This window comes from Pseudonaja textilis, chromosome 1 (genome assembly GCF_049901715.1).
Source record: "Pseudonaja textilis isolate UNSWEBS1 chromosome 1, rPseTex1.2, whole genome shotgun sequence".
NCBI lineage: Eukaryota > Metazoa > Chordata > Lepidosauria > Squamata > Elapidae > Pseudonaja > Pseudonaja textilis.
This window is the reverse complement of record NC_141990.1, coordinates 228,318,605-228,340,504: the sequence shown is the minus strand read 5'-3', so window position 1 is coordinate 228,340,504 and position 21,900 is coordinate 228,318,605. Positions and strand designations below refer to the sequence as shown.

At 40.5% G+C, this 21,900-nt stretch overlaps 1 protein-coding gene across 1 annotated transcript in view; it reads left to right on the top strand.

The window, feature by feature from the left end:
* The first annotated feature begins 1,334 nt into the window (after nucleotides 1-1,334).
* The window catches only part of LOC113440356 (acyl-CoA (8-3)-desaturase-like), a 25,477-nt gene continuing 4,911 nt past the window's right edge, over nucleotides 1,335-21,900 (top strand). Inside the window, exons 1-10 of the mRNA XM_026706736.2 lie at nucleotides 1,335-1,877; nucleotides 9,464-9,574; nucleotides 10,910-11,107; nucleotides 11,601-11,702; nucleotides 11,850-11,978; nucleotides 15,340-15,400; nucleotides 16,541-16,617; nucleotides 16,788-16,885; nucleotides 19,267-19,363; nucleotides 20,355-20,434. Of these exons, the coding sequence (XP_026562521.1) occupies nucleotides 1,707-1,877; nucleotides 9,464-9,574; nucleotides 10,910-11,107; nucleotides 11,601-11,702; nucleotides 11,850-11,978; nucleotides 15,340-15,400; nucleotides 16,541-16,617; nucleotides 16,788-16,885; nucleotides 19,267-19,363; nucleotides 20,355-20,434 (1,124 nt within the window). The 5' untranslated portion in view covers nucleotides 1,335-1,706. The remainder of the gene's footprint in view (nucleotides 1,878-9,463; nucleotides 9,575-10,909; nucleotides 11,108-11,600; nucleotides 11,703-11,849; nucleotides 11,979-15,339; nucleotides 15,401-16,540; nucleotides 16,618-16,787; nucleotides 16,886-19,266; nucleotides 19,364-20,354; nucleotides 20,435-21,900) is intronic.

The window sequence follows — 21,900 nt, the reverse complement described above, 5'->3', positions numbered from 1 at the left end:
GCAAGTATGATCACATACTCTGCATTAATAATACATATTAATTCTCTCTTGGAAGTGCCTTGGTTTCCATGAGCAGATTTAGTAAGGGTGATAAGGGCTAATTAGTTGTCTTACAGTGGCCTCACAGATGCTCTATATATACTGTCAAATAGGGATTTGGGAAAGACTAAAGAAGCACCATCAATCAATGGTCTTGTCTGGTGGAATGATAGGAAGTGTTATGCAACAGAACTGAAAGGCTCCAGGTAGAGAAAATGCCTTAAATTTGGAAGAGCGTGCCAACTTTCTTCCTCCAAAACAAAAGCATCAAATGGAAGGCAAGGCACTTCCTAAAAGGAAAATAGAATAGAATTCTTTATTGGCCAAGTGTGATTGGACACACAAGGAATTTGTCTTGGTGCAAATGCTCTCAGTATATATAAAAGAAAAGATACATTCATCAAGAGTAAAGAATCATAAGGTACAAATCATACTAGGAAACAGTCAATATAAATCTTAAGGATACAAGCGACAAAGTTACAGTCATCCAGTCACAAGTGGGAGGGGATAGGTGATAAGGAGTGGTGAGAAGATTAACAGTAATAGTAGTGCAGACTTTGTAAATAGTTGGACAGTGTTGATGGAATTATTTGTTTGGCAGAGTTATGGCATTCGGGGAAAAAACTGTTCTTGTGTCTAGCTGTTCTGGTGTGCAGTGCTCTATAGTGTCGTTTTGAGGGAAGGAGTTGAAACAGTTTATGTTTGGGATGTGAGGGGTCTGTAAATATTTTCACAGCCCTTTTTTTGACTCTTGCAGTATACAGGTCCTCAATGGAAGGCAGGTTGGTAGTAATTGTTTTTTCTGCAAGCCTAATTACTCTCTGAAGTCTGTGTCTGTCCTGTTGGGTTGCAGAGCCAAACTAGACCGGTATAGAGGTGCAGATGACAGACTCAATAATTCCTCTGTAGAACTGAATCAGCAGCTCCTTGGGCAGTTTGAGCTTTCTGAGTTGGCGCAGAAAGAACATTCTTTGTTGTGCTTTTTTGATGATGTTTTTGATGTTAGGTGTCCATTTTAGGCATTGTGATATAATAGAACCTAGAAATTTGAAGGTCTGTACTGTTGATACTGTGTTGTCTAGAGGTGGTGGTGTGGGAGGATTTCTTCTAAAGCCTACCACCATTTCTACGGTTTGGGGTGTGTTCAGTTCCAGATTATTCCGGTTACACCACAGGCAAGATGTACCACCTCCTGTCTGAATGCGGATTCGTCGTTGTCTCGAATGAGACCAATCACTGTTGTGTCATCAGCAAACTTCAATATTTTAACAGATGGGTCGTTTGAGATGCAGTCAGAACCTGTTGGGAATGTGGGGAGGCGTCCAGAATTTTGACTTTTTTTTTTAAAAAAAAGGGTTTTACGGTATTCTCACGAGAAAGGAAGCGCTGAGGCAAGGAAAAGAAAAGGCACGGCGTAGTTCCATCAAAAGCAACCAGCCCCCAGAGCGCAGGCACCCGGCTACCGCGAAGGATCCCTTCCAGGGGCAAAATCCGGCAACCTTTCCCGTGCGAAGGCCGAGGAAATCGGCCTTCCAATCGGATCTCCGAGGGGCGGGCTTGGAGGCTGGCCCAGGCTGGTCGTTCGGTAGTGGGCGGCGCTCAGTCCCCACGGACCGCTGGCTGCAAGAGAGAGCAACTCTCGGTCCCTTGAGGCTGATGTTGCTGGGATGGATCCCTCTCCGCGGTTCTTCAGCTGGGACGAAATCAAGTCTTACTCGAGCCGGACGCCCGAGCGGTGGCTGGTGATAGACAGGAAGGTCTACGACATCAGCCGGTTCCACAAAAGGCATCCGGGGGGCTCCCGCGTGATCAGCCATTATGCTGGACAAGACGCCACGGTGAGAGGGAGAAAAGAGAAAAAGAGGGAGGGAGGGAAGGAAGGAAGGAAGGAAGGACGGTTGTCTGGAGGAGATCCCTCTGAGCTGTCGGAGACCTGGGAGGGACCGTGAGAGGCTGGGCGGCAGAGATCCTTTGTGAGCATCCTCTGGTTTGATGATGGAGGCTGGGAGAGCGTTTGCAGAGAGCCCGACCGGAAGCATGGATGGAGAGATGTTTCAGGGGCAAGATGTTTTGGCCTGCAGAGCAGAGTATCTGAAGCTAAATGAATGGAGCTTCTATGTATCACAGTCCACATGATGCATTCTTAGAAATAATCTCCATGCTGCACCGGTGTTCCCAGAGGAAGAGCACTGTGCTCTGCACTTTCTGTGAATTACGTTGGACGGCTCCACCCAGCCAGGCTGAGGTCCTTTTGTATGGCAGAGCTGTCCTGTTCTCCTAGGGTGTTATGATCCATTTGTTATTTGGATCAAAATTAGAGAAGGGGCCATGGTAAGCTTCTGCTCTGGCAACAAGGTGCAGAAGAGCTGACGGCAGCTCCTGTGGGGTGAAAGAAAGAGCACTCTGCACATGTTCAGAAAAACAATGGCTTAATGGCTTGAGTTCTGAGGTGAGCAGTGATCCAAAGGAAGGTAATAGACTGGAGTCTCTCTAAAAATTCGGAGTTATAGAATGACTAGCAGGATGAAAGAGGTTGTTTAAGAGTTCATGTAAAGGAAACTTTTTAATGTGGCATAAATTTTCCTGGATTAGAGGAAAGCTTATATTTTGACTCCCATAGACCCTAATCCAAGAAAATCATTGTTAGAATGTTCCCTCCACTGTAGAATGTTTATGATCAAAGTAAGATGAGAAGGACAAGAACAAAGAAAACTCTGTATGTGTGGAATGTAGAAATTTACCTCCTTATGCCAAAAGCAAAAACTCAGTCCCTGGATCAGAGGTACAGTAAATAATTTTCTGCAACCACACGAATGACTAGACACTGACCAACATAGTAAAAGTCCTGAAAGGACCTCCACTCCTCATCCTTCTAGAGTTTTGGATTTTACCTTAGTCCGTCACTTCTGGAAGATGTTCAGTTTGGAAGCTACATTTTTGCTGGAATTTGCCCCAGATCTGTTGCAGCTCCAGTGGTTCTCTGAATGTGGTAGATCTCTAAGCATGTACAGGGAGTCTTATTGCCACCTACAAACCTCCAAGGTAGTTTGGGCTACATTAACTGAGAGACAATAGAGGAATTGGACTATGAAGATATCTCTAGCTCTTTCTAAGAACACCCATGTAGGTAAATAGCATCTTAGACCAGGAGCCTCCATTCAATTTTCAACCAGTGGAAATATTGAGAATTCAAAGTATGTGGCATGGGCCCTTCCACAAAATGGCTACTATGGAGGGCATGATCAGTCATAGTTATCAGAAGGTAATGTGCGGATGTTTTTCATGTCACCACCCACGATGCTGTCTATTATCACAGCTTACCATTACTTTTTCTCTGGGTACTGGGTGAAACAACTTTAGTCACCCACATTATTATTTTCTTGGAATGCCTGGGGTTTTTGTGGCCCCAGAGTCGTTCGTAGAAATAAAGATAACACTTGACCATGATAATTTACAACATTTAAAGTTAGGAAATGAAAACAATGAGGAAAAAAAATCAGTAGTACATGTTCCTGGGAAATGCCAGGGAGGAATTAGCACACATGTTAGCATCCATAGGTACCATAATCCAAGAACTTGGTGGTGGTGGGGGGAATGGAACTTTGATGTGATATGTGGTGACAGCAGCAAGAATATGCAAAAAAAATGGAAGTGTACTTTAATTCCCACAATGGATGAATGGCTGCAAAAGTTGATGAAGTTAGCAGAGATGGTTAAATTGACTTTTTGATTAAGAAAAATATTTTTCTCCAATCCCCCTTTACCTTACTCTTCCCCCTTTTCTCCCTATTTTCCCATTATGGTCATTTTCCTTTGTATTTCTGTATTTTATATTTTGATAAGCTAATAAAAATATTTGAACCCAGGTGTCAGGGTTCCAGAAAAACAAACTCCAACATCAAAACTCTGAGAGAGGCATTTCCTCAAAGTTCCACTTTAATAGAGTTGTCATACTGGCACATCTGGGAAAATCCGAATCTGAGAGTTCCGTGTTTTCCCTCAGTAATTCAAAATCACAAACCCATCCCCTGCACCCATCAGTCCATCACATGGTCCAATCACCATCCACCCCAACTTGAGACATCCCTTAACCAGTCCCTCCTCCAGGTGCAGGAAAGACATGACCCTGACTGATAGAAAGAATGCTGTTATGTCTAACTACATAGGCTCTACAAAATCCCCCCTCCCAATTTCCCAGGCACAGGAATTTGGCAGTGTGGAAGCTTCTGGTGTTAATATGGCTTTCAAAGCTGACACCAGGCTTTAGAATATATGTCAAAAGAAGACTGCAGTCACCTTTACATATAAGAATTATAAGGTGGATCCTCTACTAGAAAACTTTCAACCTTTCAACTTTCAACCTAGCCATAAAAAGAAAGTATTTTCACACATACTTTTTTCAAATGACAAGCCTTCACAAGACCAATAGAAAGGTCACCCCTCTTCACCCCGCTTCCCCCAGTGAAGAATATTTAAGGAAATTCAACCCATTCCATGCCTGGGCATCTGTACATATAAATGTTCCCATGAATAATTCCCCTGACATTTTTGCTCATCTGATATTTTGGAAAAGCTTAGTTATCATGTAATTTTACAATAATTAAGAGAAGCTAGTATGTAATACTCAGGCTAAAAAAGAGGCCAAAAAAAAGAGAGATAATCATAGGAAGGCCTAACATTTGCTTTTGGAACTAATTTTAATAGCTCTTAAGTGCATAACATTCTGTTTCTAAGGACCAAACTGTACATTATAATCAGGAAGAAGATCTTAGGCTGTGGTGTATCATTTCAGACTGCAGGCAATAACTTGTACCCTTGTATGTCTCCCCTTGAAAAAAGGCCTCTTCCAATAAAAAAACCCTGAACGTATCTGAGATGAGCTGATTTACTAAGGAAAAAAGCTACTACCGGTACCAGGAGGAGACTAAATTTTCAAGTGGTAGTTGTTGGCCTTCATTGTCTTTCATCTTGTGCAATGGCACCTAACAAGTTTCTCCTTGTCCTGAAGCAAAACATTAATCCTTCTAACTCAACTTTGTCAAATAGAATGGCAGCAGTCATTCTCAAGTGGGGATCTTCTAGGATTGACTGGTTCCAAGATCTGAATTTAGGTTGCCCTCCATGCCAAATGTTGCTTTAACCATTCAGCAATGCTCTTCTACTCCTCCACCCCTACCCCCAACAAGTCTCTGCAAAAACTTCTTTGGCTTTGCTTCCCCACTTCCAGGTTGCTATATAATGCTCAATCAGGATTCTTGAAAGCAGGGCTTGTAAAACAAGCCATTGTAAGTTTGCACACAAGATGTGGAAAGGTGTACATATCACGCTATGGCAGAGGTGGTGAATCTAAGCTCTAGGGCAGGAGTGCCAAACTGGCGGCCCATGGGCTGATGCGTCATGTACAGGCCACGCTCACCTCGGCTCCACATATGCAAAAAAAACATCATGAGAAGTCACATGGTGCGATCGAGTTTGATCCCCGTGCTCTGGGGCAAAATGCATTCACCAAGCCTCTTTTTTTTGCTGGAATCTGAACCACAACTGTGAAAAAGACTTGGCTTTTTATTATTTTGAGCCACAAAACACCAAAACCAGTAGTACAGGTCAGGACATCTAATGCTTAAAAAAACTGAATGGAAATCATTATATTATTTATATGTATCTTTACAAATAACTCAAGTGGCAAATATATTCAATACACCTTCCTTCTCCTATTCCCTGCCCCACCCAACAGCAATCCTATGAGGTGGGTTGGGCTGAGAAAGAGTGATCTGCCCAAAGCCACCCAGATGGCTTTCATGCCTAAGGTGGGACTAACCAGTAGATCAAACTTCCTAAACTTGGAAAAAACTCCCCAAACCTTGATCACATCCATGCATACATACAGGCTCATTCATTTTAAATCAAGGCCCTTGCCCTTCTCAAAAATGGTCAGTGTGGACTTCATCTCCAGAAGGTTATATCATTTGAACACTTGACAAGTTCAGGCATGCAAATCATTGTTTAATTAATGGATTGGATATATTAACATGATATTCCTGATAGAAAATCTGGATGAAGTATTTTATATTAGTAACCTAGGTATATTTTTCCTTTTCTTTAAGCTACAAGAACAACTTTGCAAATACTGGTGTATTTTTTGGGACAACATTCTGAGCTTTTTTGACACTTTTATGGCTAAACATGTCAGTGAAAAATAGATTTTTGTTGTGACCCATTGGAGAGATTTTGTAGCTGCATAAGGCTCATGGTGCAGAAGACAAACCCCACTGAATAGCTGATTTTTAGAATGCTGTATTGATTGATTTTTATTTCACGGTTGCCTCTGAGAATGGAAGCTAAAATTTTCATTTGCTTTAATGCGCATTTAAAATCCAACTACTTTGCTAAGGATAGTCACTGCTGAGCTCCCATTTGTATCTAAATCAAGTCTGCTCTTCACTGATAGGATCTTTAGCCCAAATTTAATTTAAACCTCTATGTACAATTTTCCTTAATCTTAGTAACTGAGGGGAATCATTTCTACACTTATTATTTAATGTTTAATTGGACTCTTGGAGGTTCTCAGATTATTTTGTGCACACAGTGAACTTATTATCAAAACCCAGACCTTGTGATTTTGCATTGCAAAAAACTTTCAATCACTCAAGAGTTTCTGAGAAATATTAGGGCAAAACATCTCTGTATTTCTGAGATACACTTCATGGGCCTAGTTCATCACAAACATAGCCAAAGCTAAGCCTGTACAAGCTTCCCGAATCATGTTGTTCAGAGGTGGACAAATTGTCTTAATAATCCAAGACAATTTAGTTTACTAGAGAGAAATAGATGCTTTCGTCTTAATGTAGCTAGAGCACAATGCTTTTTGTGTAATCTGAAACAAAGCTGTTTATATAAAGAAAGAAAATATTGGAATAATTCCAATGTTTTAAAAATAAGATTTTTTTTTCACTGGCACGCTAAGAAAAGCAAGCAAGTTTATTTTTAAAAGAAAAAATATATAGGATCAGACCCTCATTTGTGTCTTGCCAACACACAAAGCACTGTGATTCTAAAAAAAAAAAATGCTGTGGAAATGTTCTGCCCATCATTGCTTCCTTCCTCTTCATTTCAGACATTATTGCCAGGTTTTACAGCCACCATTGTGATGATTGGTTGAAACTTATGGTGCCACAGTCTTCAGCTCTGGCTGTGACCCACCCACTTTCCCATTTCCAGTTTTTAAAAAAACTGACCAGGAAATGACAGTCTTCTCGCTCTCTCACTCTCACTCCCTTCCGATAAGTTTTACCAGGGAAGGTTTGATGTGGTTTTTTTTTTTCTGTTGAGATCTGGGAGCTCAGCTGGAAGCTGCAGTATCAACAATAGGATTAAATCTCTTTCTTGGTGCCACACCAGTTAAATGATTAATATTGCCCAATATGTACAACAGCAGGGCAGCCTGCCCTCAGCTGGCCTTTCTGGCTTTTGGTATATATCTGGAAAAATCTACTCCTATGGTACTACAGTAGGATGTTGGCAGTTTAGAGAGAGTGTGAGCTACGTACAAATGCAACAATGAAACTCTCAAGCATTTAAAGAAATTTAATCTGCCCTACGTATTCATGGACTCAACACCACTTCATAAGGCATGAAATATTTTTTGCCCTCCTTTCAATTCATTTCTATCATTCATTTGTAGAAAGATTTGCCCAGGAGGTAATGATGGAGAGGAGATGATTTATTCCAAGTATAGAGAATTTGATAGTGGTGGAGGCGGTGTCAACACAGTCAGAAAGGAAGTGTAATTGGAATATATATCTTGATGGTAACTAAAATTTCCTGTTGTCAGTAAGCTACTTGTCACAGAAAGATACATTTGTTTTACTCATTGCCAAAGGCACTGGATGGCTATCAGTCTTGACATATAATAATGCGTCATGTATGTATGCATGCATTGCATGTATGTATGTATGTTATATTTGTATCTACATAAAAAGAATGAAATCATATTATTGATTCATGACGCTTGTGATAAAACCGACTCATTTGAACTTGTAAGGTTCAGCTATAACTTAAGATCACGATGTGCCAAAAATGAACTTAAGCAGAGGCTTTGAAGAACAAAGTCTAACTTTTATTGATCAATAAAAGGGTAAGACCTCTCCTCTCATACACAAAGATATGTGAGGAAAGTTACAAAGCATATAGGCGAAAGTAACTCTTCTTATACCTTAAGATTCTTTTAGAAGTAGCATAATTGCATTGTAAAACACTCTAAGTTAGATTTACATCTTCCCTGCAAAAAGACAAATATTCTCCTGGCACTTGTTTATCTTTCAGTATCCTTTCTCCTATTGTCTGTTAATCAATCATAACTGACCATTTAAGCGGGCTATTAACAGCATACTTCAAAAGGTGTACATTGCTCCATATGTAGGGGGTTATGTTCCCAGGGAGTACATTCCATTCAGATTGATTTAGATGGGATAATCATGTATCTTCATATGAGAGAGATGTAACTAATTGCAGGCTGGTTTTACAACACAAAGGTTAGTGAAATATTTTCCACAACAGCAAGATAAGAAATGCCTATAGAGATAAATACTTCTATATACATAGGAAAACAACTGCCTAACATCAAGATAAGACATGCTTATAGAGTAACTCTCTCTCTATAATATTTTTTATTTCTTTCCTTTATTTATTACCCTAACAAACTGTTTCATCAGTCTGAAGTTCTTTTGCTTGAGAATAAACACTTTATTCAAAATATAATAACCTAGGAAAACAAGTTTCTATAGCAGCATCTAGTGGCCAAAAGCAAAGAGTGTAACTTTAGGGATTTAATTGTCTTGGCTTCCATTGAGATTCCTTTCAGGAAGTGCCAAAATGAATGCAAAGGATTTCAAATCAAAAGGAAGAAGCCATTAGAACCAATGTGCTGGCTGGAGACTAGTGCTTAAGATGCTTAAAATGATTAAACCAAGGCAGAATTTAAACTAAATGAGGCAAAGCAGGGAGGGAGAGCTAGGCTATTTTTGGTGTTGTTGTTTTTGTAATTTTAAAACTTGGACTTAGGTGAAAATTATAGGAGAAACTATTTGGATAACCATGTGAATTATTTGGGGACAATGCCATTTTATTATAGGGGAAAAATAGCATGCTTCTAAAATGAAGCTAAGAAAATGGAAATCTTTAACCTCCACACCCATGTTTATTCAACATTATCCTGACTCAAGAAGAGATAACAAAATCTGCTTCAGCTTTAAGAGTTGATTGGATTCCTTCAATTTTATCCCCACCCCCATCCCGGTTTATGGTTAGATTCCTTTAATATAAAGCAGAGAACTTCCGAAACAAAAACCAAAGACTTGTCTCGCTGATCATTTTGTGTACGCACCCATCCCTATTATTTTTGCCTTGTTCTGTTTTGGTTTCTCAGGATCCTTTCACAGCATTCCATTTGGACAAGAATCTAGTGAGAACATACTTGAAGCCTTTACTCATTGGGGAGCTTGCAGCAGATCAGCCCAGCTTTGAACCTAACAAAAATGTAAGCTTTTTGGAGAACTGCCTTGAGAAAGAGATCTTTGCTGATGCTACGAAGAATCTGCAGCAGTGGTTGTATTCAGCTGGTCCGCACCAAATCGGGCGAACCGGTAGCAAGAATGTGGCATGGGTTGCCGAACTGGTAGTAAGTTCTGGCTGGCCATGCCCCCAACCCAGTTGCTCTCCCGCCCCATGCTCACTCACCCCGCCCACCCGATGTTCGCCTAAGATATTTTTTTCTTTTTTCCCCCCTCCCGGCAATCAGCTGTACATAGTTCAGCTGTGCCAGGATTCCCCTTGCTGAGGCCCAGGAAGGCAAAAAGGTGGGTCAGCCCCCCCCTCCATTTTTTGCCTTCCTGAACTTCAGAGGAGCCTTAGGGGAGCAAAAATGCCACCCCCGAGGCTCTTCTGAGGCCAAGAAGCTCCCAAAATGGAGCTTGGAGGGATGCTGCGGGCCCCTCCCATGCTCTGGCTTTTTTTTGTCCTGAGCCTCAGAGGAGCCTTAGGGGAGCAAAAACGCCCCCCCCCCCAGAGGCTCCTCTGAGGCCCAGAAGACCCGAAAAATGGGTGGGGGGCTGCAAAAAAGAAAAAAAGCCACACCCACCCAGTCATGTGGCCACACCCACCAAGCCATGCCCACAGAACCAGTAGTAAAAAAAATTGAATCCCACCACTGATCTGCAGTAAAAAAATTGGGAACAAAGTCAATGATACCTTCCTTTGGTGACCTGCCCAAAATAGGGAATAGAGAAACATACTGTAAGGAGGAGTGGGACATGTGAAGAGGCAGTTTTCAGGTGAGAGAAGACTGTGTAGTAGTAAAACAACGCAAAAATGATGAATTAGAATCTCAAAATGTGGATAAGATCTAGAATATGTTTGGAGCAAGAAATGTTAAAATGTCTAAGAAGTAAAATGTCTCATATATTCACGTGCCGACTTTCAGAGCAAAGAAATTTAACTTGGAATGATAGCTCAGTAGGAATAGGCTTCCTAAAAAGTATATATAGATGAGTATGCACAGAGCCACACACTCTGCATTACAGAGTCTTTTTGTCATGAAACTAGAATAGGGATGGCATCCCTCTATTGAGTAGCACTAGGACAAAAGCCACATTTGTCTTTAATTTTATTAAGGTAAAAGTAGATTCAATGACTTGCCAAACATATATTGAATACTTTCTCCTTTTATTGTTATATTTTGCTCATAATTTTTGGAAGACTTTAAAGACTATTGTGGTCTTTAGAGGTGCCCACAACCCAAGGTGTCAGGTTGTCTACTTCTGAATATAAGTTGCCTTCAGAACAAAGGAAGTATAAACACTCTGGTTTTTCATAGAAAGAGCTTGTGGAGGACTTCCGGGAGCTCCGTGCCACTGTTGAAAAGATGGGACTACTGAATTCCAATCATCTCTTCTTCCTCCTGTCCCTTCTTCACATCTTGCTGCTGGATGTATCTGCCTGGCTCAACGTGTGGTATTTTGGAACATCTTTGGTGCCATTCCTCATCACCGCTTTGCTACTTGGGACTGTCCAGGTATTCTGTTATCAGATGAAGCAGAGTGGGGATTGAAGCTTCAAAAAAGCTGAATATCTGTGGTAAATTTAGACCTCTGTGAGGTATCTGTTTGGATTACCCTTAATTTCTAATTCATCTTTTCTCTCAAAATAAATGAATATGGTAATCATAAGTCTTTTCATTTGATCATTTTGGACAACTGTGCCTATTATCCTATGCTCATCTATGCAAAGAAAGCTCCCTCCAATTACATTAGTAATATTTTTTCTTCTTCAGGACTCTCTTTGGAGTCTACTTTTTCATGAAACTGATAGTTTAACTCCTCAGATCTAAGTCCACCTGCCTGTTAAACTTGTTTATTGTATTACCCAGATCTCTTCTCCTTCTCTCCTTCCCCCTCAACCTTCACTCTGTGTAATCTTCTGGGAGCAAAGTCTTCACAGGTTACATGGTAAAGCCTTGGGTGCAGTCATGGCATTGAGGTCATGCTAGCTATGGCAATGTTTTCCAGGCCCAAGCCGGTTGGCTGCAGCATGATTTTGGACATCTTTCTGTCTTCGGCAAGTCTAAATGGAACCACTGGATTCACAAATTTGTGATTGGACATTTGAAGGTGAGTTTCATGAAAATGGGCTTTGCTTTTAGCTACGTCATGGCATCGGAACTCAAGAATGATTGGGCCCCTTGCACTCAGGTTTTGCTCTTTCTAGTCAGAAAATAAATATCTGAAGAGGCCTCTTGCATTTGCATTGTTTTGCAGGGGGCACCTGCCAGCTGGTGGAACCATTGGCACTTCCAACATCATGCAAAGCCTAACTGCTTTCGCAAGGATCCTGATCTCAACATGCATCCTTTGTTATTTGCCCTGGGAAAGATACTCTCTGTAGAGGTGAGTCTTGTAGGATTTGGGAATGTTGTGGGAAGAGGGAAATTTTGCATGCATCCTGAAGCATCAGCTCTTTAATGGAGCCCCAATACACTTTTAGTTCTTCAAAAATTGTTACCATTGTGTAGTTTTGAACCTAAGAGAATGGAAACATTATCAATTACATCATTGGGATAGTGACATGAATTAGAAAGGAAAATGAAATCTTTAAAAACTCACTTTTGTCCTGGGCCTCTTTACATGAGTTAATAGTTAAATACTGTTGAAGCTTATTTTGTCATGTAGACTGGTTCAGAAATTTTCGTGCAATTTCAAATAAAAAAGCACAGTTATGTAGATTTATGTGAACACTGGCCATTTTTGCATATATTTGACATAAAAACATAGTGGATAAGATTAAGTATCATAATTGATATTGGTCAAAAGTACAGTTTTAAAATAATAAAAGGACTAACTATGTGTTGACTTTAAATGTTTTTAAATGGCTAGGTTGTAAATCTCATGGACGTAAGGATAGCTGACTTAAAATAAATGAAAATATTGGGAAATAGTGGCAAATGGGATGAATTTTTTTTTTGGACTTTAGGTCAAAGTTCAGTATAAAAATAGAACACCAGAGGTGAAGATACTTTCTGGTTTACTTCATAAAGCATCAGATGTAGGACTGTTTCTACTTTGAGCTTAAGTTGTGGGTTTATTGTCAGTGCCATGAGCTTTTGGTGCGCAGAGAACAATTTTGAAATGAAAGTTGTAGAGCTGGAGATGCTTAGACAGCCAGACAGTTACATACTTTTGGAATGCAATGGCTCACTTCACTCCCAGGAGAAAAGTCTCTTTTCTTTCAGGGAGAAAGAAATAAGGGCCCGGGGAAGGAGGATGTCATTTCAAAGAAATGTTCCCAGAAAGGGGACTTAATTCTTAGACAGATGCATCTATATCTTCTCATATTGAGAATAATCCTCTGGGGGAGTAAATCCTGCTTCCCCAACCTTGCAGAATTTCTTTTTGAGAATGTCAGCATGCTGTTAACCTGGATTCGCAAAAAGTCTTTAAGAAAGTTTCTCATCAGGGACTCTTGAGGCAAACCTGGCAACTATAGATAAGAAGACCTTCCCTTTACTGGATTGCTTGTTGGTTAAAAATCAGAAAGTAAAAAGTAGGAATGAATAGGTAATTGTTTTTCAGTGGAGAGAGCTATGAAGACCTGTGGCAAACAGTGAGGTGGCCAAGGCTGCACATCAGTGGTGGGATTCAATTTTTTTTAGTAGCGGTTCTGTGGGCATGACTTGGTGGCATGGCTTGGTGGGTGTGGTGTGGCTTGGTGGGTGTGGCAGGGGAAGGATACTGCAAAATCTCTGTTCCCTCCCCACTCCTGGGGGAAGGTTATTGCAAAATCCCATTCCCTCCCCACCCTGCTAACCTGCTTTCCAGCTCCGTTCTCCTGTGCAGGGCAACAAAAGAAGACCCAGCTGATCAGCTGGGACTCGGGAGGCAGAGAATAGATGGGGCCGGGGCCAGTCAGAGGTGGTATTTGCCGGTTCACCGAAGTACTCAAAATTTCCACTACTGGTTCTCCAGAACCTGCTGAATACCACCCTTGGTGCACATTATTCTAAATTGTTCACAATAGTAAGAAATAAAAGTATTTGGGAACACCTTGTCTTAGGAAGAAGGCAACTGAAAAGGAACATGCCTGAACATGTAAAATCATGTGTAATGTGGAGAGAATGTAGGCAGAGAGAAATTTTCTCCTCCTCTGAAAAGATAAGACCAGCAGGCATTCTGTAAAGTTGTTTGAAAGGAGGCTTAAAATAGACAAAAGGAAGCACTTCCTTGGACAATGTCTAATTAACTTGTGGAGTTCTTACCACAAGTGGCAGCTAACAGCTTGATTTAAAAAGGAATTGGTTACATTCATGGAAGACTAGTCTGTTAGTATTGAAGAGTGAACGTTATCACTCAGTTGTGTGTGGGGTGGGGGGGATGGCATACCAGGTGCAGTGACATTTAGGTTTCCATGTGCTGCTTGGAGGCACCTCAGAAAAATCTGCTTGGCCAGAAACAAACTGCTGGAGTAAGATGAACCACCACACTGTATGTGTTTATCCCCAAGTAAGTACGAATAGATTTGTTACTGCACTTTCTAATGTGTTGTTATGAATGAATTATTCATAATTTCTTTGACGACAGCAGCAGCAGCAGCAACAAAAACCTATTAAAGGATTCCAGTTCTTTTAGTGGCTAGATTATGGATGAAAGAAATCATACAAAGTTGCACACAGTACCTCCTTTTAGGCTCATACTGCTTTGATTACTTAGGTATGCGAGAGTAGTTTGAACTCATTCTTTGTCTGGGGGACTCCTTTCATCCATTCATTTTTTTTGCTGGCCAGATTTTATAGAGGAACCTCATTGGTTGTTAGCTGTCACTTTATTTTCCAGGATAAGCCTTATTAAAAATAAAGCAAAGTTGAAGATTTTGGGGTGTTTCCCTTTTCTTCAAATGGTGATAAGTACCAGGACGGTTTACTGATTTTAGTTTCTTTTGGGTGGAAAACATTTGGAGACTAATGACATTTTTGCAGTGCTCTTTATTGAAATATAAAGGCAAGGGACAAGAGAAGGGAAACAGGGACTTAAACCTGATATAAAACAATTTGCCTCCATAATTTCCTGTTTCACCCATTATGTGGGTTTAACTGTTTTCACCTGCAGTAGAACCATATGTCATTCTCGCTTCCTTCCAAGCTGACAATTGCTCTCCCCTCTTTTTTCTTTCGTGTATATTCTTCAATCTTCTACATATCACCTACTGGGAGCCACATATATATTTACTGATCATGAGCTCTCAAGAAAATAGGAGAAGTTGCCAATGCAGTTCTCTGGAATTTTGTATGGTGCCTTCCTGTGAGACAGTTTGCTAATCTGGGAGTGTAGCTTTGTCATACAAGCTGAGTGCAGATACACAGGACCAGCTTCTCTTGTAGACCAGGAGATTACACCTTCTTGTATTCTCTACCTACCTCTACCTCTTCAGACAGTGGTGTGCTATGTATTAGCAACTCCTAAATCAGATTGCATGTGGGTTTTAAAAACTGATGGCTTTAATGAAGAAACTGCAATTGCTTTTAGACTGGGTTTTAATCTCATTTGTGTTGTGCCAATGTATATGTACAATCTTTTATAGGTCAGAGCTACAGAAACACTGGCACTGCTAAGATATCCTTAACCTTGGCTCAAATAACCTCAGCATAAATGGTAGAAAGTCATTGATAGACTTATGTTTGCCTGGACAAGTTTGTGCATGTATCTGGTATGATTTGTTGAATGTTGACTTGCTATGAACCTTTCTCCCTATTCACAGCTTGGCATAAAGAAAAAGAAGTTCATGCCATACAATCACCAGCATAAATACTTCTTTCTCAGTGAGTATCACTTTCTTTCTGAAATATTCCTATTCTTATTAAGGGCACATAAGATACTAAAAAAAAAAAACCACAGATTTTTTTTGTGTGTGTGTGTGGTGTGGTTTTGCTGCCATTGGTTGGAAGGAAGAGTGAAACCTTATTTATCTGGGAAATATGGGGATACCCTTTTCCTGTAAAAATGTCATCTAGTTATATTCCTATCAAGCATCTTTAGAAGGAGACCTTTTTTGCAGCCTGTGTACAATATTACTGTAGCTGTTTCATTCACCCTAATATAATCTCAAATTTCTTTACCCATCAAATTATACTTAATACTCTATGGCAAACTGCATCACACCTGACAAATGAAGCTTTGTATCCCAGGGTTAACACAGACCTGGTCCACCTGGCTCAATACTATCTGTATCCCCTTTTAATAGTTGAAAATATGGTGGATGTAGATTCATATGAAGATGGAATAGAGCCACAGTGAACCAAATGGGATCTCCAGGAGCTGTGGTTACAATACAGTATTGCAGGCTAACTCTGCCCACAGCCAGGAGTTTGATCCTGACTGGCTCAAAGTTGATTCGGCCTTCTATTCTTTTGAGGTTGTTAAAATGAGAACCCAGATTGCTGTGGGCAATATGATGACATTTGTAAACCACTCAGAGAGTGCTGTAAAGCACGACGGAGTGGTAAACAAGTCTGAGTGCTATTGCTATTGCTACAGACATCCTACTTATTTTGGGGGAAATGTTAGCATTATTTTACATCTGTTGGGCATGTGAGGCTCTGAGGTTTGATCCATTACAACAATTCTTAGGGCTTCCTGACACTTAGAGCCAATGAGTGAGTGCATAATTCTTCTCTGGCTTGCAAGAAAGTGAGACCACTACATCTGAATCTTAACAAAGTCCCCCTCCTCTAATTCAGTAGGTAGGGAATAGAGAAAGTGAGATCATTAAATATCTATAAAGGAGAATATTTATAGCTCAGCACTGATGATGTTACTTAGTTTGAATAATGAAATGCCTGCAAGAAAACATCAAGGCTTAGAAAGCACCAAGGACACCTCATTTTAACCTTGAGCTACAAATATTCTATTTTGCTTTGAGTTGATTTTATTTAGACATGTAACTTCGCATTCTTCCTTAGTTGGTCCACCAGCTCTGGTGCCTTTCTACCTGCAGTGGTATGTTTTCTACTTCGTTGTTCAGCGCAAAAAATGGGCGGTAAGTAGTATTTCTACTATGGTTCCAAAAGGAGGTTGCATTATCCTTGTAGCATAATAAAGGGAGCCACAGCAAAAATGTAGACGAGTGTTTAGGATACTGCAGGTACATCTTGGTATGGGATTATACCATACTATTTAACAGAATATTTCTCTGTTTTTTGGGGGCAGGATTTGGCTTGGATGGTGACCTTCTATCTTCGGTTCTTCATAACATACTCATTTCTACTAGATCTCAAGAGCCTCTTGGGTCTCTTTCTCCTGCTGAGGTGAGTTCTATTTGATCCCACACTTTTCTTGATTTCTTTGGGTTGCCATGCCATGTTCTTGTAGGCAAAGCTCTGTGCCTTATGCAGGCACGTGTATTGGCTTTCAAGTTCTGCAATTCCCAAGACATTCTAAGAGTTGATTCTCACGCATTTGGAAGGACACCAATCGGGGCAAATTGAATAAATACATACATCAATATTCAGAGCCCAAACCAGAATTTTGCTTTCTCTCTTGCTTGAGTGCCCTGATTCAGACCAGGAATGGAATGCCTTAGCCTTCCCTGAGAGGATGTTGCAGGATGGAGCATGATCATGTACAATGCCCTTTTGCATCTATAGATGCATTGCGTCTTCTCAGAGTTGCTTTTCAGCAGTTGGCAACATCTAGTCAATCTTAGTTGATCTTGGAATACCCAAGATTCCAAGCAGCTTTGGCCATGGTTATTGTACTTGGATTTTAGACTCCTTGGAAGTTTCAGGGTTGTTGGTTAGTCCTGGAAGTTTTAAAAACTTCCTGGAAAAAGAGAATGTCAAATCCCTTCTATCACATTGCCAAGATATGGTATGTATACACTCATATAGAGGTGAACTCAACAAGAACATGTCTTTTCCTTTCTTTTTCTTTTAATCAGAGTTAGGGTCAGGGCTTTCTTTTCACATCTTCCCAGCCATTATACTGACATTTTCTCAGTGGAAAACAAATGCTTAATAGGCTACATGTTGTGGTTCGCCGGCAGCCTGTGCAGACGGCAGCAGAATAGGACAGTGGGGAAAAATAGGGAGCAGTCTGGGAGTCTGGGGAGGACTAGGATGAGGGTCCTGCATCCGATGCAGAGATGGGGCCAGGACCATCTGGGAGTTACGTGCTGACTCCGGAGCCTCCAGAGTCTGGCAGCAGCAAAGCAGAGGAACAAGGGGAGCCTCTTCCCAGTGTGTGGGTGTGCAGAGCTGCCAGAAGGCAAGAGCAGCTAAGACAGAAGGGGCGATTTGGGAGTAAGGCGATTGCCCCTCCCATAAGTTATAAGGGAAGTACAAAGGTAGAGAAACCTTTGCAGGAAGCAAAGTCATTCGCTATGTTCAGATTAAACCTTGAAGCTCTGTGTGGACTTTGTATTTCATTTGGCTTTTTACAGTTAATTTGGCAGTTTAGTTGTTCACAGCAATTCAAAGGAGATAAAGGTGGATGCTTATTTCAGGAGACTGGGGACTCATTACAGGCTGGGAATGAATATAATTCCCAGTGCTAAAATAAAACAAGAGTTGTTTCGACTAAGCATGTGCTTAATTACGGTCTCAAGAAGCCTTGGTCAGAATACTACACCCCAAGTCTATTTTTATCATGAAGGCTGATGGATTATTTGCCATCAAGTGGGTTTTAACTCCTGTGACAACATAGATTTTCTCCATGAGAATAGAGATTAATCTGCTCTAATTCACAGGGAAATCTACAACTCCAAAATGGGAATTCTTCCTCTCCTATCAAAAAGAGAACCAATTTGGAGTAATAATTAAGGTGCTGGGCTAGAATGTTAACCCTGGAAGCCACATTTCCTTTGGAGCTTCGGGGCTGCCAGATTTCATGCCTGCGAAAGCGGGAGGGGGGATTGCAAGGAGCAGTGGAAAATTAGCCACAATATTCCTTTCTCTGGGAGTCAAGGACAGTCAGCCTGCACCTGAATGGGAGTGACTGGGGGTTGTCTCCAGTTGGGACAATGAAATGATTGGCCCATGGGATGGGCTTGTGGGTGTAGGGGATGGATCTTTGACTTTCTTCTGGAACTCTCCTGGAATTCTCAGATTTGGGTTTTCCCAGATGTGCCAATGTGACATCTCTAATAAAATGGAACTTTGAGGAATTGCTAGCCTAGCCTTGGAGTCTTCTTTTGTGGAGGTTGTTACCTGGAACACTGACATAGAGACTGAGTTCCAGGATCCGCTTAGGCATGAAAGCCAGCTGGGTGACTTTGGGCCAATCACTTTCTCTCAGCCCAATTCATCTTTTGGGGTTGATATTGTAAGAAAAATAAGACGAAAAACATCACATACACCATTTTGAGTTGTACAAAATAAAGATGGGAAATTATTGTTAGGGTTATCGTAAACAATAAATATTATTTCTATAATTATTATTAATAATAGTAGAGGTTCTTAATATGCTACAGTTACTCTGAATAATAATGATCACGAATATTTCAGAAGCTCATTTTTTTTGCTAGAAAAAAATATCTCATATTTGATTAGTTTGCTTTTGTTTAATTTTTCTTTAGTTGCATTTTCCCCTAATTCTGCACCTCTCCTGGTGTTTCTCTGCTACTTCCAAACTGCTTTATTTATTATATAGGTTGCAGAAATTGTAATCTGCCTTTATTTTTGCTGCATAGAATCATAGAAAGTCACTGGTTTGTCTGGGTGACACAAATGAACCACATCCCAATGGCCATTGATTATGATAAGAACATGGACTGGCTTTCAATGCAGGTGAGATGCGCATTCTCCCAAACCCTTATTTCAGGTGACATTACGTATTCATATATAAATGCAATATAATAGATGGAGTGGAAGAAGGCAAAAGGGAAAAATGAAAATCTTCTTTTGAGGAAGAAGTCTGGTGTGAGGCAAGAATTGTCTGATCTCAACTTTTGATAGTCTTTAATAATAATACATTTTGCCCCTTAAAATACCCCCCCCCAAAAAAATATATTTAGACATGCAGATCAAGATCTGCCCTGCAATTAAAATACTGCACGGGACTAATCAGGTACCTGCAGATCCTTGAAGGGCTTTTGGGGTTGAGATCTGGTTGAGATTTCCTGCTACCTTCTGAGATTAAGAGGCTGTATTAAGAAATATGGTTTACCATTTAAGGAATAGCTATATGTTTGGGGTTTTTTTGGCCAGGGATAGGAAGATCCGAGTCATTGCAGCCATAACCTAGAAGTCATATTGTTAATGCCACTGCTTCATTGTTGGTTTTCTGCAGCTCAGATTGCAAGTGAGGAAGCGTATTTGTTTTGTAATAGACTTGATAGCATCTATGGGTGTAAATTGTTCAACTTTTCTTTTCCTTGTGGGTGAAATTCAGGGCCAAATTAAGAGTCCATTATAAGCAGAATATTTGCAAAGTGAACCATGCTATTACACCTTATTTGCATGTCAGTGAATTCTAAGGATATCAATTTATTTAATCCAGAACAGTAGAACCTAAACCTAGCTCTAATTCAGAGACCAACCCCTCTAAATCAAGGATCTAGAAAGTGGAGACAAGTCTTAAAGTTGTGATTGTTGTAACAGCTTTCTGCTTATATGAGACTCACCATGGAATTCTCATACTATCTTTATTTTGATCCAAAGTATAAAACTCTCTTCTTGTTTAGAGTACAGATTGAGAGATCTGCAGGAAATGTCCAGCCAGAAATAAAATCAATACATTCTTAGAGTTGGCTTATTTCTGTCTTTCTTCTCTTTTCAGCTTCAGGCAACATGCAACGTAAACCAGTCCTTATTTAACGACTGGTTTACAGGGCACCTCAACTTCCAAATTGAACATCAGTAAGTACATTTGTCTTAGGGGAAATGGAAATTTGGGGAGGGGGGTATCGCAGTTTCAAATAACCCAGGGCCTAAGAAATAAAGGGATAACTACTTTTTAAAAAAGTTTTTAATTTTATTTTAAGGGGATATCGCTTGATAATTATATTTGCTAATCTTTCACTATTGTTCTCACCATATTTGTCTTCTGAAGTTTCACATGGGCTCCTGAATGAAGGGAAACATAAGTATAATGTAGATTTAAAATTCTGCAGTAAGATCTCTGAGGTTCCTTCAAACCCTATTATTCTATGTTCTAATCATTTGTCAGACTCATTCCAAGGAATATCAAGTTGAATTTCACATCTTTCATTGTTGCTTTACCTAGAATAAATTTCCTCTACTCTCTTTCCTGAGAACTTAACCTTAATCCTCCTACTTTCTCCTACAAAGACTGGTCTTTGTTCTTTAGCCCTTAAGTCCCTTCCCCCTTTGCCTGCTTATTCTCCACATGTTCATCCTTATTTTTCCTTGAGGAAATCAAACTGCCATTCCCTCCTCTTTCACTCCTCCTGATATTCCAAACCTAAAATCATAAGCAATTTACTCTCAACAAAAGTGAATACTTCAATAGGGCAATACTTGCCTTCTGCCCTTCTCCTCTCTGACCAGGTAGGTCTTCTGTCAACCTGGTCTTTCCTCACATACAGCACCCTCTCCTGCTCTTCACAGTGTTTTGAAGTAGTATGAATAGCTGGCCTATAAAAACTGTATACGACTCAGTCAGTTGACATACAAACTTGCCAGGCTTCAGCAAAGATGAAATGTGGCTAGAAACCACTTTTTTTTTTTTCCTGTTGCAGGAAACAGATACTTAATTGTTTCTCACTGAGAGGAAACAGTTCTGGACTTTTCTGCACTATAGCAACTTGTTCATGCAGATCAACTTTCATAATTTGTAATCATTCAGATTTTGAATAGTTCATGCTCTCTTGCGATCCACCCTTCTTGGAGAGGAGACTTGGATTCCCTCTAACCTTCCTAGTGTCGATGATAGATGCTTGTTATATTCTCCTCATTCTAGGTTCAGATAGTTCAATCTTTCAGCCACTGAACCCTGACAAGACCCATTACAATAATCTGTGAAGATGGTTTAAGGAAAAAAGATAGCCATAGAAGGAAAACCCAATATGCAAGCAATCTTAGATACAGCGCTGCCTGTCTTGCTTAAGAACTCAATCAAGCTAGGCAAGAGATGGCAGAACTCTGCTTAGATGCTTCTTCTAAACCTTTCTGTTAAGCTCCTTTGGGAAGAGGTTTGTCATGCCCCTGGTGGAGACTGACTCTGAGGGAGAGGAGGAACAGCCGACAGGGAGTGGAAGTGTGGCTCCAGAGGTTGTGGAGGAGGCTGGGGAAGGGCAGAGACCAGCTGAGCAGTCAGAGGAGGACCCAAGCCCATCCCTTATCCATCGTAGGGCACGCAGGGA